This window comes from Lontra canadensis, unplaced genomic scaffold (genome assembly GCF_010015895.1).
Source record: "Lontra canadensis isolate GAN:19392208 unplaced genomic scaffold, GSC_riverotter_1.0 scaffold76, whole genome shotgun sequence".
NCBI lineage: Eukaryota > Metazoa > Chordata > Mammalia > Carnivora > Mustelidae > Lontra > Lontra canadensis.
This window is the reverse complement of record NW_022631070.1, coordinates 10,106,997-10,122,883: the sequence shown is the minus strand read 5'-3', so window position 1 is coordinate 10,122,883 and position 15,887 is coordinate 10,106,997. Positions and strand designations below refer to the sequence as shown.

The following is a 15,887-nucleotide window of genomic DNA, read 5'->3' as shown; positions in this document are numbered from 1 at the left end:
CTTGCTGGGCCCGCGCTCGGCTCTCCTCACAGGGGGGGTTCCGAGGACACTGCTTTGTCCAGCTTTTGGGCCCCACATGGCTTTCCCGCCTTGGCTCTCTCCCACGCTTGCCTGCTACCTGGCCGACAGCCCAGGGCTTGCTCTGCGCTCCGGGAAGACTTCGGGGGTCGCAGATGCTCCCCCCAAAGGAGAAAGCTCACTCTGTCCCCCGCCCGGACAGTCCATCTCCAGCTCTCACCACCTGTTCTGAGGACCTGATCACTTTCCAACGTCTAGAAAAGCGGATGATCCTAATGTGTCTGTATCCTTTCCGGTACGGCAAGCTTCCTGCAGGCCGGCCTCACGGGGGTCGCATCCTGGGGTCTTCCGAGCACCCTCCACACCTCCCCAAACCCCGTTCAGCTTAGGCACACAAATGTGTTTTAAAGGCATTTCCTTTAAAGGTAATTCCCCAACCTGCGTCAATAAGGTCACCCACGTGAAAAATATCTGCAAGTTTTTATGTAAAAGACTGAATATGTTCATTATTCTGGGGAAAATAATGTTTTATTCAAAAGTCATTTTGAACGAGAGTAAAAACTCTGTTTACTGCAACAGGAGGGCATGATCGGTCGACGGCTGGGGTCACGTGTACCCAGTCCAGGTGCCTACACGCCTGTGCCAGATGCTGACGGCACGAACGACTCCAGGATGACTTAGAAAAGTAGTTCCCTCACACCGTTCTGGTCGGCTTTTGCCAGAAAACCTCCTTATCCAGTTTATTCTACCAAAACTGTCCCCCAGACTCCTCCTACCACCTTAGCTGAACAGGGGGCTTTACTTTGTCCTTGTTACTGTCAGGAACCTCAAGGTCTGGAGCTGCCCAGGACCTTGGGCACTCACTGCAGGCGGGACTAAGACCGTCCCCCAGATCAGCGCGAAGGAAGCCATCGCATCACAAAGGGTTGCTGTTGTCGTGAACGTACAAAAGCAGACCCTCTCGGCTATTTCCAAGTGCGCACCTTGGGGCCATTAAGGACACTCGCCCTGCCCTGCAGCCCTCACCTTCCAGAACCAGCTCCAGAACTCTCTTCCTCAACTGAAGCCTCCAGCTCCCCGGCCCTCCCCCAACCCTCCCCCAGCCCCTCCCCTCCCAGTCCCCAGCCCCCAACCACTTCCCCAGCCCCTCCAGGGCCCCCACCGTGCTTCTGTCTCAGGGAAGTTCACTGCCCTAAGCGCCTCCTACACCGGTCCTTTGTGGCTGCCCCATTTCATGCAGCGTAAAACCCTCAAGGGCCGTCCGAGGTTCAGCGTGGGCCAGATTTCATCTTCTTTTTAAGTGCGTGATACTCTGTGAGGGCACCGCACTGCGCTTCTCCGTTCGTCCGTCTGCGGACACCTGAGCTCCTTCCCCTCTGGTTCTGCGAACAAGGCTGCTCTGAGCACTGGTGCAGAAACGTTGCTCAAGCCCCCGCTTCCGGTTCTTCTGGAAGGAAGGCCCGTTGCTGGGTCACGGGGTAGTGTGCCGTGCTTCGTTTCCAAGGGCACCACATACTGCTTCCTGGTGGCTGCACAGGGGACCTTCCTACTGGCAGCACGGACGTGTCTTCATTCTTGCCTCCGTAAGGGACGTGCTGCATCACTGGGGCTTTAACGCACTGTCCCCGAATGAGCAGGGACGTGGACCATCTTCCCAGGGGCGGACCGGCCCCTTCAAGTCCCCTGTCCGTTGTTTCGCCTCTTCTGTTTTTTTGGTTGTTGCTGAATTGTGAGAGTCTCATTTCCAGATTCTGGATGTAACAGATCCAGGGTTTGTAGAAGCGTTCTCTCCCGTCCTGTACGCTGCCTCCAGCTCTCGGTAGCCTCTGGGGCACACGGGAGTCATTCTGATGAAATCCAATTCACGTTTTTGTTTTTGTTGCCTGTGTTTTCGGTGTCGTCTAAGAAATCACTGCCAGATTCTGTGACGCTTTCCCCGGTTTTATTCTCCGAGTTGCACAGTCTTTGCCCTTAAGTGTCTGATCTACCGTGAGTTAACTTTTTACTCCGCAGTAAGAAGGTTCAGTGTCCTCCTTCTGCTGTGGGTGCCCCGTCCAGCACCATTTGTGGAAGACACCGTCCTCCCCCCATTTCATGTCCTAGCTCCCTTCACGGAAACCATCCCCCCGCCAGGCTCTACTCCATCCACACGTCTATGTTGCCGTCAGTACTGCTCCGTGACGAGGACTGTAGCTTTGTGGCAAGGTTGACTCTCAGGATGTGCGAGACCTATAACTGACATCGAAAAGCCGGAGGTCAAACTTGGTCAATAAAAAACATCAAGACAAGGCTGTGACGATCTTTAAAAAATTCCTCCTCATGGGCCCCGTTCTTTGCGTAATTCGAGTCAACGGCAGCTCGTGTCCTTGGCGGTTTGGTGCTTGGCGCCGGCACGTTGATGAAATCAACGAGAGGTCTTTAGGGACAGGGAGGGTACGTCGGAGTTGGGGCTGAAGGTACAAAGCAGCAATGGGGAAAAGGTACAACGTGCAAAAGCAAGACCCCGTGGCTCTGAGTGCAGCCGCACGCCCATGCTGGGGTGCGAAGCTGGGCAAGGGTCTGAAGTGCACGGGGTATAGCGCTGCCACAGAAACCCGAACATCCACCCTGGGGCTCACCAAGGAGGATTGGGACCCGGCTGCTCAGTGAGGGACGGCAGCCCCTGGCCCAGAATCCAACACTGGGACAGTACTGGGACCGGCGGCGTGCTGCCGCGATGATCCGGCTCACTGGCAAGCACAGGCCAAGTTCTACGATCCTGTCTGGCTGCCCAGATAGAGGACACTAGGTGACAACAGGACGGTGGCTGGAGTCCAGGCTCTGGGCTCGGACAGCCGTGGACGTGAGTGCTGGCCGAGCCACTTCTGAGTTACCTGCCTCTTCTGAAGTGACACTTCACCCCGCTGGTCCGAGTGTCCTCACAGACAAAACACGAGAAGGACGCCAGCTGCGCTCGTGCAGTTGTTGGAAGGCTAACGACATCTCGTGCAATTAATCCTAATCCACAGTTCAGGTAACAAAGCCTGACTTAGTAGGGTTAGCACGAGGAGACACCGAACTTGGACTTCCAACAGCAGTGACTTCGCTGGTGCGGCCCCATAAAGAGCACTCACTCACCCGGTCACCAGGTCGCACCATCGGCTCTTGCTTGGTACCTAATTTATGCAGAATGTTGTAAGCAACCTTCATACTTCTTGTCCACAGTTTGCCTGTGAACAGAAACGACAAGGACACTAGTAAGGGAAACGTGCAATCTGTTACGTATCAACGTGCACATTAAACTAGACAGAGCACTAGTCCCTGTTAAGTCTTCAAGTTATCCCGAGTCCCTGGAATCAGGAAAGGAAATCAGAATCAGCAGAATCAGCAGGAGCTGGAGGGGTCGTCCAATCACCCAGCTTCTGTGCAAACTGGCCGACAGTGAGCTTCCTCCACAGCCCCTGACCCAGCGGACAATGAGGAGGACCTCGTCCCGGGACAGCCAAGTACGTCCGAGAGCAGACCGGCTCCAGAAACTGTACCGACGGAAGACCTGGAGAGAAGCCTGTTTCTCTTGCTTCCTCGCGTGATCTCTTTGGAAAGAGATAGTGTTTCCTGAGGGATCCAGGTCACAGAGTTTGGACACAAATTCTTAAACTGCCGTCGTTCCTGGAGGCACGACTTTCGAGAATGTCAGACACATTCTAAGATGTGAAATCCCATGTCCCGTCTGGGTTGTGACCCACTGGTTCCTTGCACCCATCTCTGGCTTCTACTAAGGAATCACTTAGCAAGTAATAACTTTTTGTATCAAACTAAATATGTTCCTAAAGCATTTCCTTCCAGGGTCCCGTGGGGGTGAATGCCGGACACGGAGGGCGGTGCGAGGCGTTAGCCTGCCTGGAAGTGGCCGCTGAGCGCGGGGGACAGTGAAGGGAGCACAGAGAATTACCGTAAGTGAGGATGTACAGCGGCTTCCCATTCGTGTCCATCGTGGTCAGGCAGGGGGCCTTCGGGGAGATGGTCCCCCAGCGCTGCAACGCGGCTTCCAGGGACGGGGGCCAGTTGGTGACTACTCCCAGCTGCTCCCCGCGCATGGCCAGCATCTGTGCTCCCTCCGGCTTGGGCTGGTTCGGATCTGGTTGTTGAACTACAAGCATTCAAACATAAAAAGTTTTCAAGAAAAGTACACCTTATCGGTGCGAACACCGTCAACTTTTTAAGGAGAGCGGGACCCTTACTCAAGGTTACGAGCGGACAGAAAGCACGCATGCATGCTTTTCTAGAATCAGAGGCAGGACCCACAGATTGGCCTCGGGGACAGAGAGGAGGCCTGGAATGCTCACGCTCTCCAGGACAATGTTGGGACGGTGCACAGAGGGACGCCTGGAGCACATGTCAGGGAACGCGTGCCCTGGGTATTGAACATGCCCGAGTTGGGGACAGCAACGGCTCTGTCTACAATATCCTGATTCTGGACTCCAGAGCTCACAGCCTGCTAAGCCCCAGTGCCCTTGAGCACAGACTCGTCCGTGTGAATTTGTCACCTGTACTCTGAACCATTACCACAGAGCTCGTTGCCGCGAGTCGAACACAGACAAGTGCGGTGGGGCACTACTACAATCTTCCAGACTGTTTCGCTGAGGTGAGCTCCCGGAGGAGAGTTCTCTCCCTCACAGTCGCGACTCACAATCCACCTGCTGGCCAGACAGTCGGCCGTGTCTTGCGTGTGGTACAAGGAACGAGGAGACAATGGTTTTGGGTTGGACGTGATACGCCCGGCGCTGCTTTGACCTTGAGCGCAAAGGCTCGTGCACTGAGGCTAGGAAAAGGGCCGGCCTCACGCGCACACACTCGCTCCGCGTTCCTCAGACGGAGCACGTCACCGTGGGCCGCAGCCCGCTGTGCTTCTGGATGGGGGTCCCGGCTCCCGGGACGAAATCCCCCCATGAAGGACTCCACGTGCCTGCGCAAGCGGCTACCCAGCCTGCCTGCTCTCGGCCTGTCTGCAAAGGGGGACAGGGCACACTCCGGAGAAGAGTGCTGTCCACTGGGGAAGGCCGGCACTGCTCGTCTCAACAGGGCCCGGCACAACGGTCTGGGGGCGGCGCGGACACGGGGTGGTGGGTCACCTTCCAGCAGTTCCTCAAAGTCATCCACGAAGAACTCGCGTAACGGCGGCCGCTTCGGTCGCTTGAGGGTGTTGACGAGCTGCTGGATTTTCGCCGACACCCGACTGCTTACAGGCACCCCTGGAAGACGGAAGCACAGACAGAAGAAGGGAGGGAATGGTCAGCGGCCGTGACGCTGCGACCGGGGCCCTGTCTTGAGTGCCCCCAGGACACTCCGCACGGTGAGAGCCCGTCCCCGGGAGGACAGCAGGCCCCGGTGGGGCAGAGGCCCAAGGAACAACGCTCCACGGCCACCGTCTCTGTCAGACCCCAGGCCGGGCCGGGTCCCACCGGCCATTCCTGAAACAAGTTTGTCCCCCCCTTCACAGACTCCGGTCCTCGCTCCAACGGGGTCAGAGAGCCGACACAGCAGGGAGACCCTCCCTGAAGCCCTGAGCACGGAGACTCCTGGTGCTCCCCTGCGGGGCCAGAGCGGTCTGGCGGACGTGCCAAATCCAGGGGGACAGCCGACCCGTCAGGTGCTATCCCTGTGCTTCCTGACGTAAGCGCGGGCACCGGAGGTCCGTGGCGGGCCTGCCTTCTCCTCTCACGGGTGCACAGTGGCCCTCCTCCGTGTCCTTAGTCCCGCCCACCGAGGGCACATTAGGCATCCTGGAGCACAGCTAAAAATGCACTGGGAATCTGGTTTCTTGCAGAACACAGGATACGAGCCTCTAGCATCTCTCCCTGTGCACAGGGAAGAGTGAATCCCGTTTGATAACACAGCTCTGCTTTGTAACAACGAACGACACCATTCTGAGAACCGAGTCAGCGAAATGACTGTTGAAGAAGGCATGAAGTTTAACTTTTCTAAAAACGGGAATCCGTGACCACCACGGTGCTGACACCGCTGGGGCAAACGTGTGCGTCCTCCGCAGGCCCACCTCGGTCTGGGGAGCGGCTTCGAGACACGGACACCATGCGTCTTCCGGGGGAGCAGTCACACCGGAAGCCGGTGCGGCTCGGGGACCGCGACGGGGATATGCGCCCCGAGGGAGGGACAGCACACGCACAGCATGGCCACGCGGGCCATCTCCACAGAAATCGCACCTCCTGTCCCCTCCACCCTGTCCTGGGAGGGGCTGCGCTCATAAGAGCAGGACACAGCGTGAGGCCCACGTTCCAGTCCGCTCCGTGGCTGCACCGAGGGCGGGGGGACGGCGTGCAGCCCCACTGCCGGGCATCATCACCGCTGCTCATTCTCTCCAATTTGGAGGAAAAAGCCCACCTCCTTCCGCAGCCCACGGAAACCACACCGGCCGTACGTGCCGACTACTCAGTTCTACATTCAACTTCTCACTGCCCATCTAACAACCACTCTCGGGCTTAAGGCCTCCAGGGCGCTTCTGAACTGAGCCAACATCGGTGATCGATCGGCACGTCAGAACCTACAGAACGCCTGCTCCCGCCCAAGACTGAACTTCCTCCACAGCACGCCGGTGTTTCTCCCGACGTAGACACGCTCTCTGCTAATGTGGGGACACTGTGCGCCGCTCGCGCCCTGCCACCCTCCGTGGGAGCCAGGACACAGGTCAGAGTCCGCTGCACGCAGATGGCCAGGGGCAGGAACGGGGTTATGAAGGAGGCACCGTGCCCGCCGGGGGACCTACCGTCGCCTGTCTCCATGAGCTCCGCGTTGCCATACTTGGGCGCCGTCCGCGACGTCGTGGAGCCCTGCGGCCTTTCCACTTGGATCGGATGTTCTGAGGTGTAAGTCGTCACGTCAGGAGGTGCAGAGTGATTCTCTAGAAAGAAGCAAATCACAGGTTTTCTGATCGTCACGACTGAGCGACTCACGGGGTTTCACCAACTGCCGCGTCCCAGGGAAAGGCCGGGTCTGCGTCCTTGTCCGCAGCAAGTCTGGGCACGAGGGTCATCTCTAAGGTCATCTACGTTGCTCAACACGGACCACGGTCGGCTCCCCTCCCAACGTGAAGGTACAGCAGAGGCAGCGGAGAACTCAAGCCTCACAGGCAGATTCTGGGGTCTCCCCCCAGCTCTGCGTGTGCCCCCAGGTCGTGGGGAGCGTCTTAGCCCCTTGTGCCTCACTGTCCTCCCCATGAGGGACTACCACGGTCAGTCCCCTGCAGGGCCTGGGAAGTGAATTAAACGTACAGAAGGCTCTCACGAGGTTGGGTGACGGAAGGTAAGCATTCAAGCAACGTCGGCAGTTCTGGTGCACAAGATTCCGAGTGACCACGTAACGTACGTGTTTACGTGCGTGTCCGTCCTGCGTCACACACACCCCGGCGTGCCTGCACACGGACACGTGCACGGGGCTGGGGTGGCCAGCGTCCCCTGCGTGGTGCCTGGCCCCGGGCTCGTAACTGACCCCCTGCGGCCCATCACTCACCTGTCTGTGCTTCCGCTTCCTGTTCTGCGAGATGCACGTCGTGAGCCCAGCCCTGACCGCGAGGCGGCCAATGTGCGACGGGACTGCTGGGCACAGACACAGTCGCGAGAGGACAGGCCGCAGCCGCAGCACGGTGTGAGCGAGGCCCGTGGTGTCTCCATGTGGGGTTTCCCATGGGGTCTCTATGAGGTGCCCCAAAGCCCCAGAGCCACAGCCACAGGCCCTCAGCCATCTTGTCCCCCTTTGCCAAGAGGATCCGTCCTGGTGGGAACCATGCTGTGTCCCCTCACAGGTCACACATGCAAGTACTCATGCCTATGACCTCAGACAGGTCTCCACAGAGGTCACTAGGGCGACCCTAAGTGGACGTAATGAGGGTCCCCCTAAGGAGATCGGGGTATGGAAACATACAGAGAGACGATCACGTGAGGACCCGGGGAGGGGATGGCGTCTGCGCCCCAGGATAGAGGCCTCTGGAGACACCGGCCCTGCCCACGTGTGCAGCTGGGGGTCCCGGCCCCCAGGAGGTGGGACGAGAATCTCTGCTGTTGGAACCCCAGCGGGGCCGCTCCGTGACAGCAGCTTGAGCAGACTCACCCCTAAGGGCAATTTCCTACATCTTAGCCCAGAAAGGATCACCTCTGAGAGGGGCGAGGGAGGCCGCTCTGTCCGGCCACGGAGGGACACGCAGCAGGGGTTCTCGTCCACGTTGGGACTCAGCGTCCACCCCTTCACCAGCCCCACGTGCTTCTGCCAACGCGCTTCCCTGCACCGGAAAACGCGATCTGCTTCTCTGCGGCTACACGGGGACTTGCTGGGGTCTCCTACTTCCTGTGAGGACGCCGCAGTCGGAGATGCATCACGAGCGAGACCCCCGCCGGCCACCTCAGCGAGGCGGCGGGAACGGGAGCTCAGCGCGTCATGCTTTGATTCAGACCGACTCGTGAGCCAGTTACGCTGCGGCTGCGTCATGGGTGACGGCCCATCGGGCTTTGTGCTGGGAGCGCTGTGGGGTCTCCTCTCCGACGTGGGGAAAGAATGATTCTGACCCATCTGGCGACAGGAAAATAGGAATAGCGCAGCTGGGGGACTGCAGAGCGTTGTCCACATTCGTCTGTGTACCACCTTCTCCTCCGTGTGGGTCGCTCCCCTCACTGCCGGCCTGCTGGGGCATCAGAGGCCACGCTGCTGCGAAACACACTGTGCCCTGCTCTGATGAAGATCGAGACACCACATGAGTAACAGACACTCGAGATGCTGACAGACAAGAACAGTGGACTCCGGCTGGAGGCGCAGCTCAAAGGGCCGAAACGCCCATCGGCTCCCGGCACAGCCACGAATGGCCCCATGCAGCAGGAGCACCTGCCCATCAGCTCCCGGTGCAGCCACGGAGGGCCCTGTGCGGCGGGAACACCTTGAGATCCTCAGGGCGGGTCTGTATCTTCCAAGCGAGTGAGTGCACTGGTTCTTGTGTCCATTTCCCAGTCCTTTCAAGATCAAGGAAAAAAACGGGGGCCCCCTTCCAGCCACCTGTCAAGGGTCACCTCCTCTGCTGAGAACCGCCAGGTGGGGCCTGCGTCATCAACGCTATAGGACTTTGTTCCCAGCAGCTGATGGTCCCTCCAGAGGCTTGTAATTCAAGCTGGTGCAGGCCAGGGGGGAGGGGTGGCAGGGATGCGGTTTGGCCGTCCTCATGACCCGGTACTGGGGTCCCTCTCACTCCCCAGATGCCTCTGGGCGTTCTGGCCAGCTGTGCACTGGTTTCCATGGCACCTGGACAGCTGTTTCTGGCCAAGACCATCTCAGGGGGCAGGCTGGTCCCCGGCTGAACCTGGAAACCCCCAGTTCCTGGCCTACATCCCCAGCCCCGTGTGGCTCCTCAGGTCCTACGCAGACACTGACGTGACACCACGCCAGTGCACAGCCTTGGCGCTCAGCCAACGTTGGAGAAATGGTCTGAACGGTGAGCGAACAGGGAGTAAAGAAAGGAACGCGTGACAAAGCCAAAGGGCCTCCGCTCCCAGCCCCGGCTGACAAGCAGCTCTGCTTCTGCCGGCGTGACAGGGATGCCCGGGGCAAGTGGGGAGAGACCTCACTTTCGAGCTGTGTTAATTACTTCTCAGTCCCCAAATAACTTCTGAGAGAACAGGAGGAAATTAGGAAATCCGGCTTCTGCCCGTAGCAAGCACGTGCTCGTGGCCCGAGGACTGCTGTGGGTCCCAAGCGATGCACTCGGAGGAGCCCAAGCATCACTCATGCAGGATGGCCCCAGCCCGAGGGCCCCACGGTCACCCTCACCTCCGTGACCACGGACAGGGAAGCAAGAAATGGGCTGTCGTACCTCAGACCGCCCCGTGCACCCCGCTGCTCTGGCTCGCAGCCTTCCACGTCGGGGTGGAAAGCAGGTGTCCCGATGAGGTCGTGCAGGGCCTGACCTTGTGGAGGGAAGGAGCTGGCCTTGGAGGGGCAGAGTACCCACTCGGCGGGGGCTTGGCCGGGCCGCTCCCTGCCTGGGTCTACCCCCGCACGGCTGATCAGGACGGGGGACCCGCCCTGCATCCCTCCCGCCACCAGCCTAACCTGTCGCTGCTGGCGTCTCCCACGGCTCAGGAGGACTGTCCGCAGACCGCGGCTGGAGGTGGGTGGAGGGCTGGGTGGTCTCTGCACCCACATGTCTCCGGCCCAGGTCCTGAGTCGGGGCTGACTTCAGGAGGACCGCCAGCTTCTCCGCCCTTGCACACGGGTACCATGGGATCCCGAGGCCAGGACAGCACTGGCAACACGGGCCCACACGCGGATATCAGAACAGCAACCTTCAGCTTCGCACGAGAGTTTCTTGACTTTTATAGCCACAGACTGAAACTCCGGACGACAGGCTGCAGCTGTCCCAGAGCCTCCACAGACCACGGACCCTGTGGGGTGTGCTGGGGACATGGGAGGCTTCACGGTTAATGCCAAGTCAACTGAGCTTTCGTCTGGAAAGGTGTTCCCTCCCGTGACAAGCGGGGGCTCCTGCACCCCCAGGTCTGTGGGGTCCTGCTGACCACGGGCCCGCTGGGCACCTGTGGCTTCATGCCCACGTTCCTGGGCCTCAGTCTCCCCTCCGTGGAACAAGGGGTGCTGGGTTCTCGCCGGGCCAAGGGGACCACATGACAGGGCGCCCTGACCCCCGGCTAGGATGTCCATGCCCTCGGGCGTGTCACCCAGGCCTGGAGGCCGCGCTCTGCCTCTTCTGCCTGTACGTGGGCCTCTGGGAAGCTCCAAGAGAGAACGTGTGACACTCACAGGCGTCAGGTGCAAATGGCTCTGGGACGCCTTTCTGAGTCCAACGCACTGTTGTTGCGCAAACGGCAGACCTGAGCAGGTGCGTCTCCCGTGTGCAGCAGGCGTGACTGCGCCAGCCAGCCAGATCCTGCCCTGGCACGGGGTGTCCCATGCATGAGCCAACAAGATGCTTCCGGACCTAAAACCCATTACTTTGATTCTGAGCATAAAATCCAAAGTCACGGCATTTCTGGGAAGGGACAGGAGCAGTTCTGTGTCCCAAAACGACTGAAGAAGCAGCAGGGCTTGGAACCGCACGGAAGGCAAGGGTGGGAGGTCACAAGGGGCCGAAACTATCCTGACGGGAGACGGGGCTGGGAGCAGTCACAGACATGGACGAGGCTTGGCATGTGCAGCCACCGAACACAAGGACGTGACACACGTGGGGCGTGGGCACAAGCTGCTGCAGAGCCCAGGTCGCAAGCCTGCTGTGGGGAGGACGGCCTCTCCAGCAGGCTGCTTTCGGGCACGGGGGACCCGTGTGCCGTGTCGGGAGGCGGTCTGCAGTGGGGGCTGCAAGGGATTTCACGGTGGGAAACGCAGATCCGCTTGTCGGTGAGGAGCAGGTAGCCGTGAAAGCTGTGGGGTGCGTGGAGTCAGCAAGAACGTGGGGAGACAGGAGCCACTGGGGGAGGCAGGCACGTGGTGCGGGCCAGGGGAGGCGGCCGTGAGCAGTCGGGGCCTCTAAGCCGGCCTCCCGGGACCCAGCATCAGAGGAAAGGATGAGCCTCAGAGGAGCGAGCTCCGCTCTCCAGGGAAGGAAACAGAAGACACAGCGAGAGCCAGGGTGATGTGTGCGCTGGAGCGGCGTCCACGGCTGGAGAACGCTCCCCGAACAGACAGACAGAAGGGCGGTGACGGTCGCCCCCCGTCCCCCAGCATTTCTACAGATGCCAGCTTTCTGCCCAAATTATGTGACAACACAGGACAGGCTTGCGTGAGGAGCTAAGGGTCCCCCGTCGGGGTGGCGCTGCGGGTCCTGCTTCCAAGCCAGGCTCCCCCTACCATGTCACCAGAGGAGACCTGAGAATTCCGTAACCCATAGCGGAGTGTCCATGCTGGCCGGTGTGGTGGGCTCTGCGTCCGCCTGTCCCTGCCCATCGACCAGGAGCCTGGCGTAGCGCCCCTGGAGCCGGGGGTGGCCCACGGCACAGCATGGGGCGGCCTGACACCAGCTTTTGTAAATAAAGCTTTTCTGCCACACAGACATGCCTGCCCACTTGCCATGCCCGTCCCAGCGAGCAGAGCAGGCCAGCTCAGCGGACACCGTGGGCCCATGCAGCCCACGTCATTTAGTCCACGGCCGTCTGACGGGAAGGCGCGCCGCACGTGCGGCCACCGGGGAGCTCTCGGGGTGAGGCTGCACGGGCGACCCAGGCCCCCGCGTGCACGATTCACCAGCGTCCCCGTCCTCGCTGAGCAGCTCAGGCTTTACCGTAACTGCTCGGAAAGTACCGATAGAGACGGTGAGAGAATTCGATACTTTGGGTGACTGCACATAAGTGAAAGGGTAACTGATCACCGTGGTGGCCATTCGAGGCCTCAGAACAAAGGCCTCGGTAGAGAAGCTTCTAGACGTGAATGCGAGCTGCAGGCTCTGGGCTCGCCGGGCAACGTGTGGGGAGCGCGGTGGCCTCTGACCTGTTCCTCAGGGGCCCAGAGGAACCCTGAGCATGACGGGCTCGACGACAGCACACGGCGATCCCACCAGTGAATCCTGAATGCCCCCGAGACAGCAGCTCCCCCCACGCATGTCTGCGAAGGATACGCGCCCCACGTGGGCCCACAGCCCCGTGACGGCGCCTCGGACGCGTCGGCCGGCAGGGCGCGTGTGTAGTGACTGGGCTCCTGCAGAGGTCCGTGCGCCGGATGAAGCAGTCAGACGCGAACCCCAGGGACCACGCCTGTGCTCTGCGCTGCTCCGCCTCAGTTGGGGACAGCCTGAGCTGCTTCTGCCACGTGTCCGACGCACAAGCGCGCCTCCTGGGGTCGGAAGCACTCCGCCAGTCCTCCTCGGCTTCTGGTGTCCACACGGGACGGCGGATGTCTTACTCCTCTGTCTCCCTGTTGTCGCGAGCCCGCTAGCACACAAGGTTCTGAATAAATACGTCCTAGGAGCGACCTGGAACCCGCTGGCTGTCACTGTAACGAGGGCCCGCAGCGAAGGGTTCCACCCCTGCCTGACGTGTGGGAGCCCACGGTGCACGGGGCGCATTCTGCTGCGTGTCTGAACAGGAAGGTCGTGGCGGCCCCACGTCACATGCCACGCGAGGACCGACGGCAAGCGGGGCTGCGGGAAGGAGGACTTCCTGGAAGGGGGCTTGGTACTGAGCACGGAGCTGGCCTGACCAGGGGCTGCACGTGAGGGGCCCATGCGTGTCGTCACCGTGAAAACCCACAGCAGCCTGGGGTTTGCAGAGTCTTCTGGCCTCCAGGCCCTGTGACCGTGGGATCCCTCCCTGGGTCAGGCAGAAGCAGCGCCCACCACTCTAGGCAAGCACCTCGTGGGCAGGGATGAGAGATACGGGCCGCAGTGGCTCCACTCTAAATTCCTTCACACGTGCATGCACACACACGTGCGGACACGTGTACACACAGGCACGCGCACACACACCTTCGTGCCCTACACGTCATATGGTTTCGACAATACAGGGTCCTCTGGCTTTCTTCTTCTTTCTTCTTTCTTCTTCTTCTTCTTCTGCTTTGCCACAGAATTCTCATTCCTTATTCAGGATTTTATTGTATCCTGCCACTGCTTTCTTTCAAGACTTGTCCTACGTACGGAGAATGTCTAGATACTCTAGGAACTTATCTTTGTGCCCAACTGGGAATGACAGTGGCGTCACACGCCGTAGACTCTGTTCAGGCTGCCTTGAGATGCGAGGTCCGTGAGTCACGCCATCTCTTATAGTCTGGATAAATTTAATCCTCCAGCTATAATTTCCTCCAGCGTTTCACAAGAAACATCACAGAGGGAGACCCGAAGGCAGTGATTAATCTGAAATTATGTGTTTCTCCTGGTAAGATTCTGACACTTCCTTACAAGTGAGCAGAGTCAGTGCGCACAGGCTTCCAAGGCTGGCGTGGGAGGCAGAGGTGGAGGGCCCCAGTCCAACCACCCCCAAAGGCGCCACTGCGGGCTCGGACACACACGCAACACAAAGCCTAACCCACATCCCGGTCACGCAGCTCTCTCTCGTTTTTAACGGACGCTGGTTTCACACAGAGGCTCTTGGCGCTGCTGTCACCCACGGGCGTGGAACTCAGCTCTGGTAACACCACTTGGCAAGGGGCTGTCGCTGTCCAAACACTAAGAATTTTCCCATTTCCTCCTTTTTCCTCACCGCAGCTCTGAGAGGTACAAAGCAAAGACATCATTGTTCCTTTTTTTCCCACTAAAAGACCAGAGCAGGAGGAAGTAGCTTCTGAGGGTGCCAGCAGCGGCCCGTGTGGGGACGGAGGCCACACCAGCTTCCGCAGGAGACCAAAGAGTGCACCTCTGATTCTTTTACCAGCAAAGTTAAAAGCTGATGCATTTAACTTCAACTTCTTTGGAGTGAGTGCTCTTGGGGCGAAGTCCTAAAAAGTGGTGTGAATTTCTGTGAGCTCTCGCAAGCGGCTAAAAATCTGGAAACAAACACCCGTGAGTCTGAGATCTCCATCCGGCACTCAATTCACGAACGTTCCCTGCTGTCAGTTTGCGATTTCTGCAGACACGAGGTCTAATGTGGCGAGGGCCCTGCTGTCAGCCACGGCACAGTGAGGGGAGTGGCCTGCGGACGAGGTGATGGGGTCCACGGGCGGTTTGAATGGGAGCACCCTGGACCCCAGCACCACACCCAAAGCAAGTCCGTCAGCGTGTGAGGGATCTTGACTGGGAAGCTCGAAGGTCTTAATCCATCGCTGAAACGGGGAGCAGGGATCAGGACGCCACACCTGCCCCACTTCCCAGCAAAAGGAGCGTCAGGCACCGCGGGGACAGAAACACCCGTCCTAATTCGCCCACGATTCCAACAGCTGCATGGCTCACCCAGTGCGCTCTCTTCCAGGCCAGGAAGCCTTCCCTGATCTCCTTTGCACACGACTTTCAAACATCTCGGGCAGTGCCTCCTAACTGTGTGCCGGTCCTGCCAGACGGGACCTTCCTCCGCACAGAACCCGCACAGGACGGCCCCTGGACCCGCCCCGAGCCTCAACACCCCGGGCAGAGAGCTGTCTGCAGCAGAAGTGACAAGAGCCCCCACGTCCCCAAACGCCACCCAAAGTAGCAGCAGACTCACTGAAAACTGCTACGACTCCAGGCTGAAGCATGTATTAGTGTGAGGGGAGGACACGCGGACACACGGCTCCGGGTGCCCTAATGAACGAGCACGCGTTCCCTTAGCAGCAGAAAGCCCCGGAGACACGGGGGATGGTGAGAAACAGCGAAAGCAAGGGTTTCACAAAAGCAGCCAAGTGGCCCAGGAGTCGGAGCTGGGCTCCCCGCCATCCCTCGAATGGATCCCGGGGCCAAGAGGCTCGTACAGACTCACACCGCCGGGCACGGCCACTGCTCTGCAAGGACAGGGAGGCACTCACCTATGTGCGTCTGGGCCATGACATCAGCCAGCCGGTGGGCGGCGCCACTGCCCCCACTCTGGGTGGAGGAGGACGAGGTGGTGGAGGTGGTGGAGCCGTGGATGGCCTGGCTGATCCAGTGCTCCATGTTGATGCTTCCCTGGCTGGAGGTGGGCGTCCCCTGCGAGTCCCCCTGCACCGAGCCCTCGTCTTCCGAGCCGGACGACGTATCTGTGAAAGAGACGAGCTCTGCGCATCACGGCGAAGACACGCCCCAGAGCCCACGCCGCCCACAGACCCGCCACACGCGCCGACCGTCCAACACCTTCCCCGGGAACCCTCTCGAGAAGCCCCAGCATGTCTCAGATCACACGATTCTGTAGAATCACGAGCTCTCCGTCCAGAGCACCCCGAGTGAAGAGGCCACAGGTTTCGCTGGTTTGTTCTGGTGTCACCATCTCAAACAAAGACGTACCAACGATCTG

General features: G+C 59.8%; 1 protein-coding gene across 2 annotated transcripts in view; it reads right to left on the bottom strand.

Annotated features, from left to right (window-relative positions):
- Window positions 1-15,887, bottom strand: part of DIP2C (disco interacting protein 2 homolog C) — a 363,208-nt gene that overhangs the window by 119,699 nt on the left and 227,622 nt on the right. For both annotated transcript variants that reach the window (XM_032881692.1, XM_032881693.1), the window contains 5 exons: window positions 15,424-15,633; window positions 6,779-6,913; window positions 5,130-5,249; window positions 3,950-4,147; window positions 3,136-3,227 (listed from right to left, as the gene is read on the bottom strand). In XM_032881692.1, the coding sequence (XP_032737583.1) occupies window positions 3,136-3,227; window positions 3,950-4,147; window positions 5,130-5,249; window positions 6,779-6,913; window positions 15,424-15,633 (755 nt within the window). The remainder of the gene's footprint in view (window positions 1-3,135; window positions 3,228-3,949; window positions 4,148-5,129; window positions 5,250-6,778; window positions 6,914-15,423; window positions 15,634-15,887) is intronic.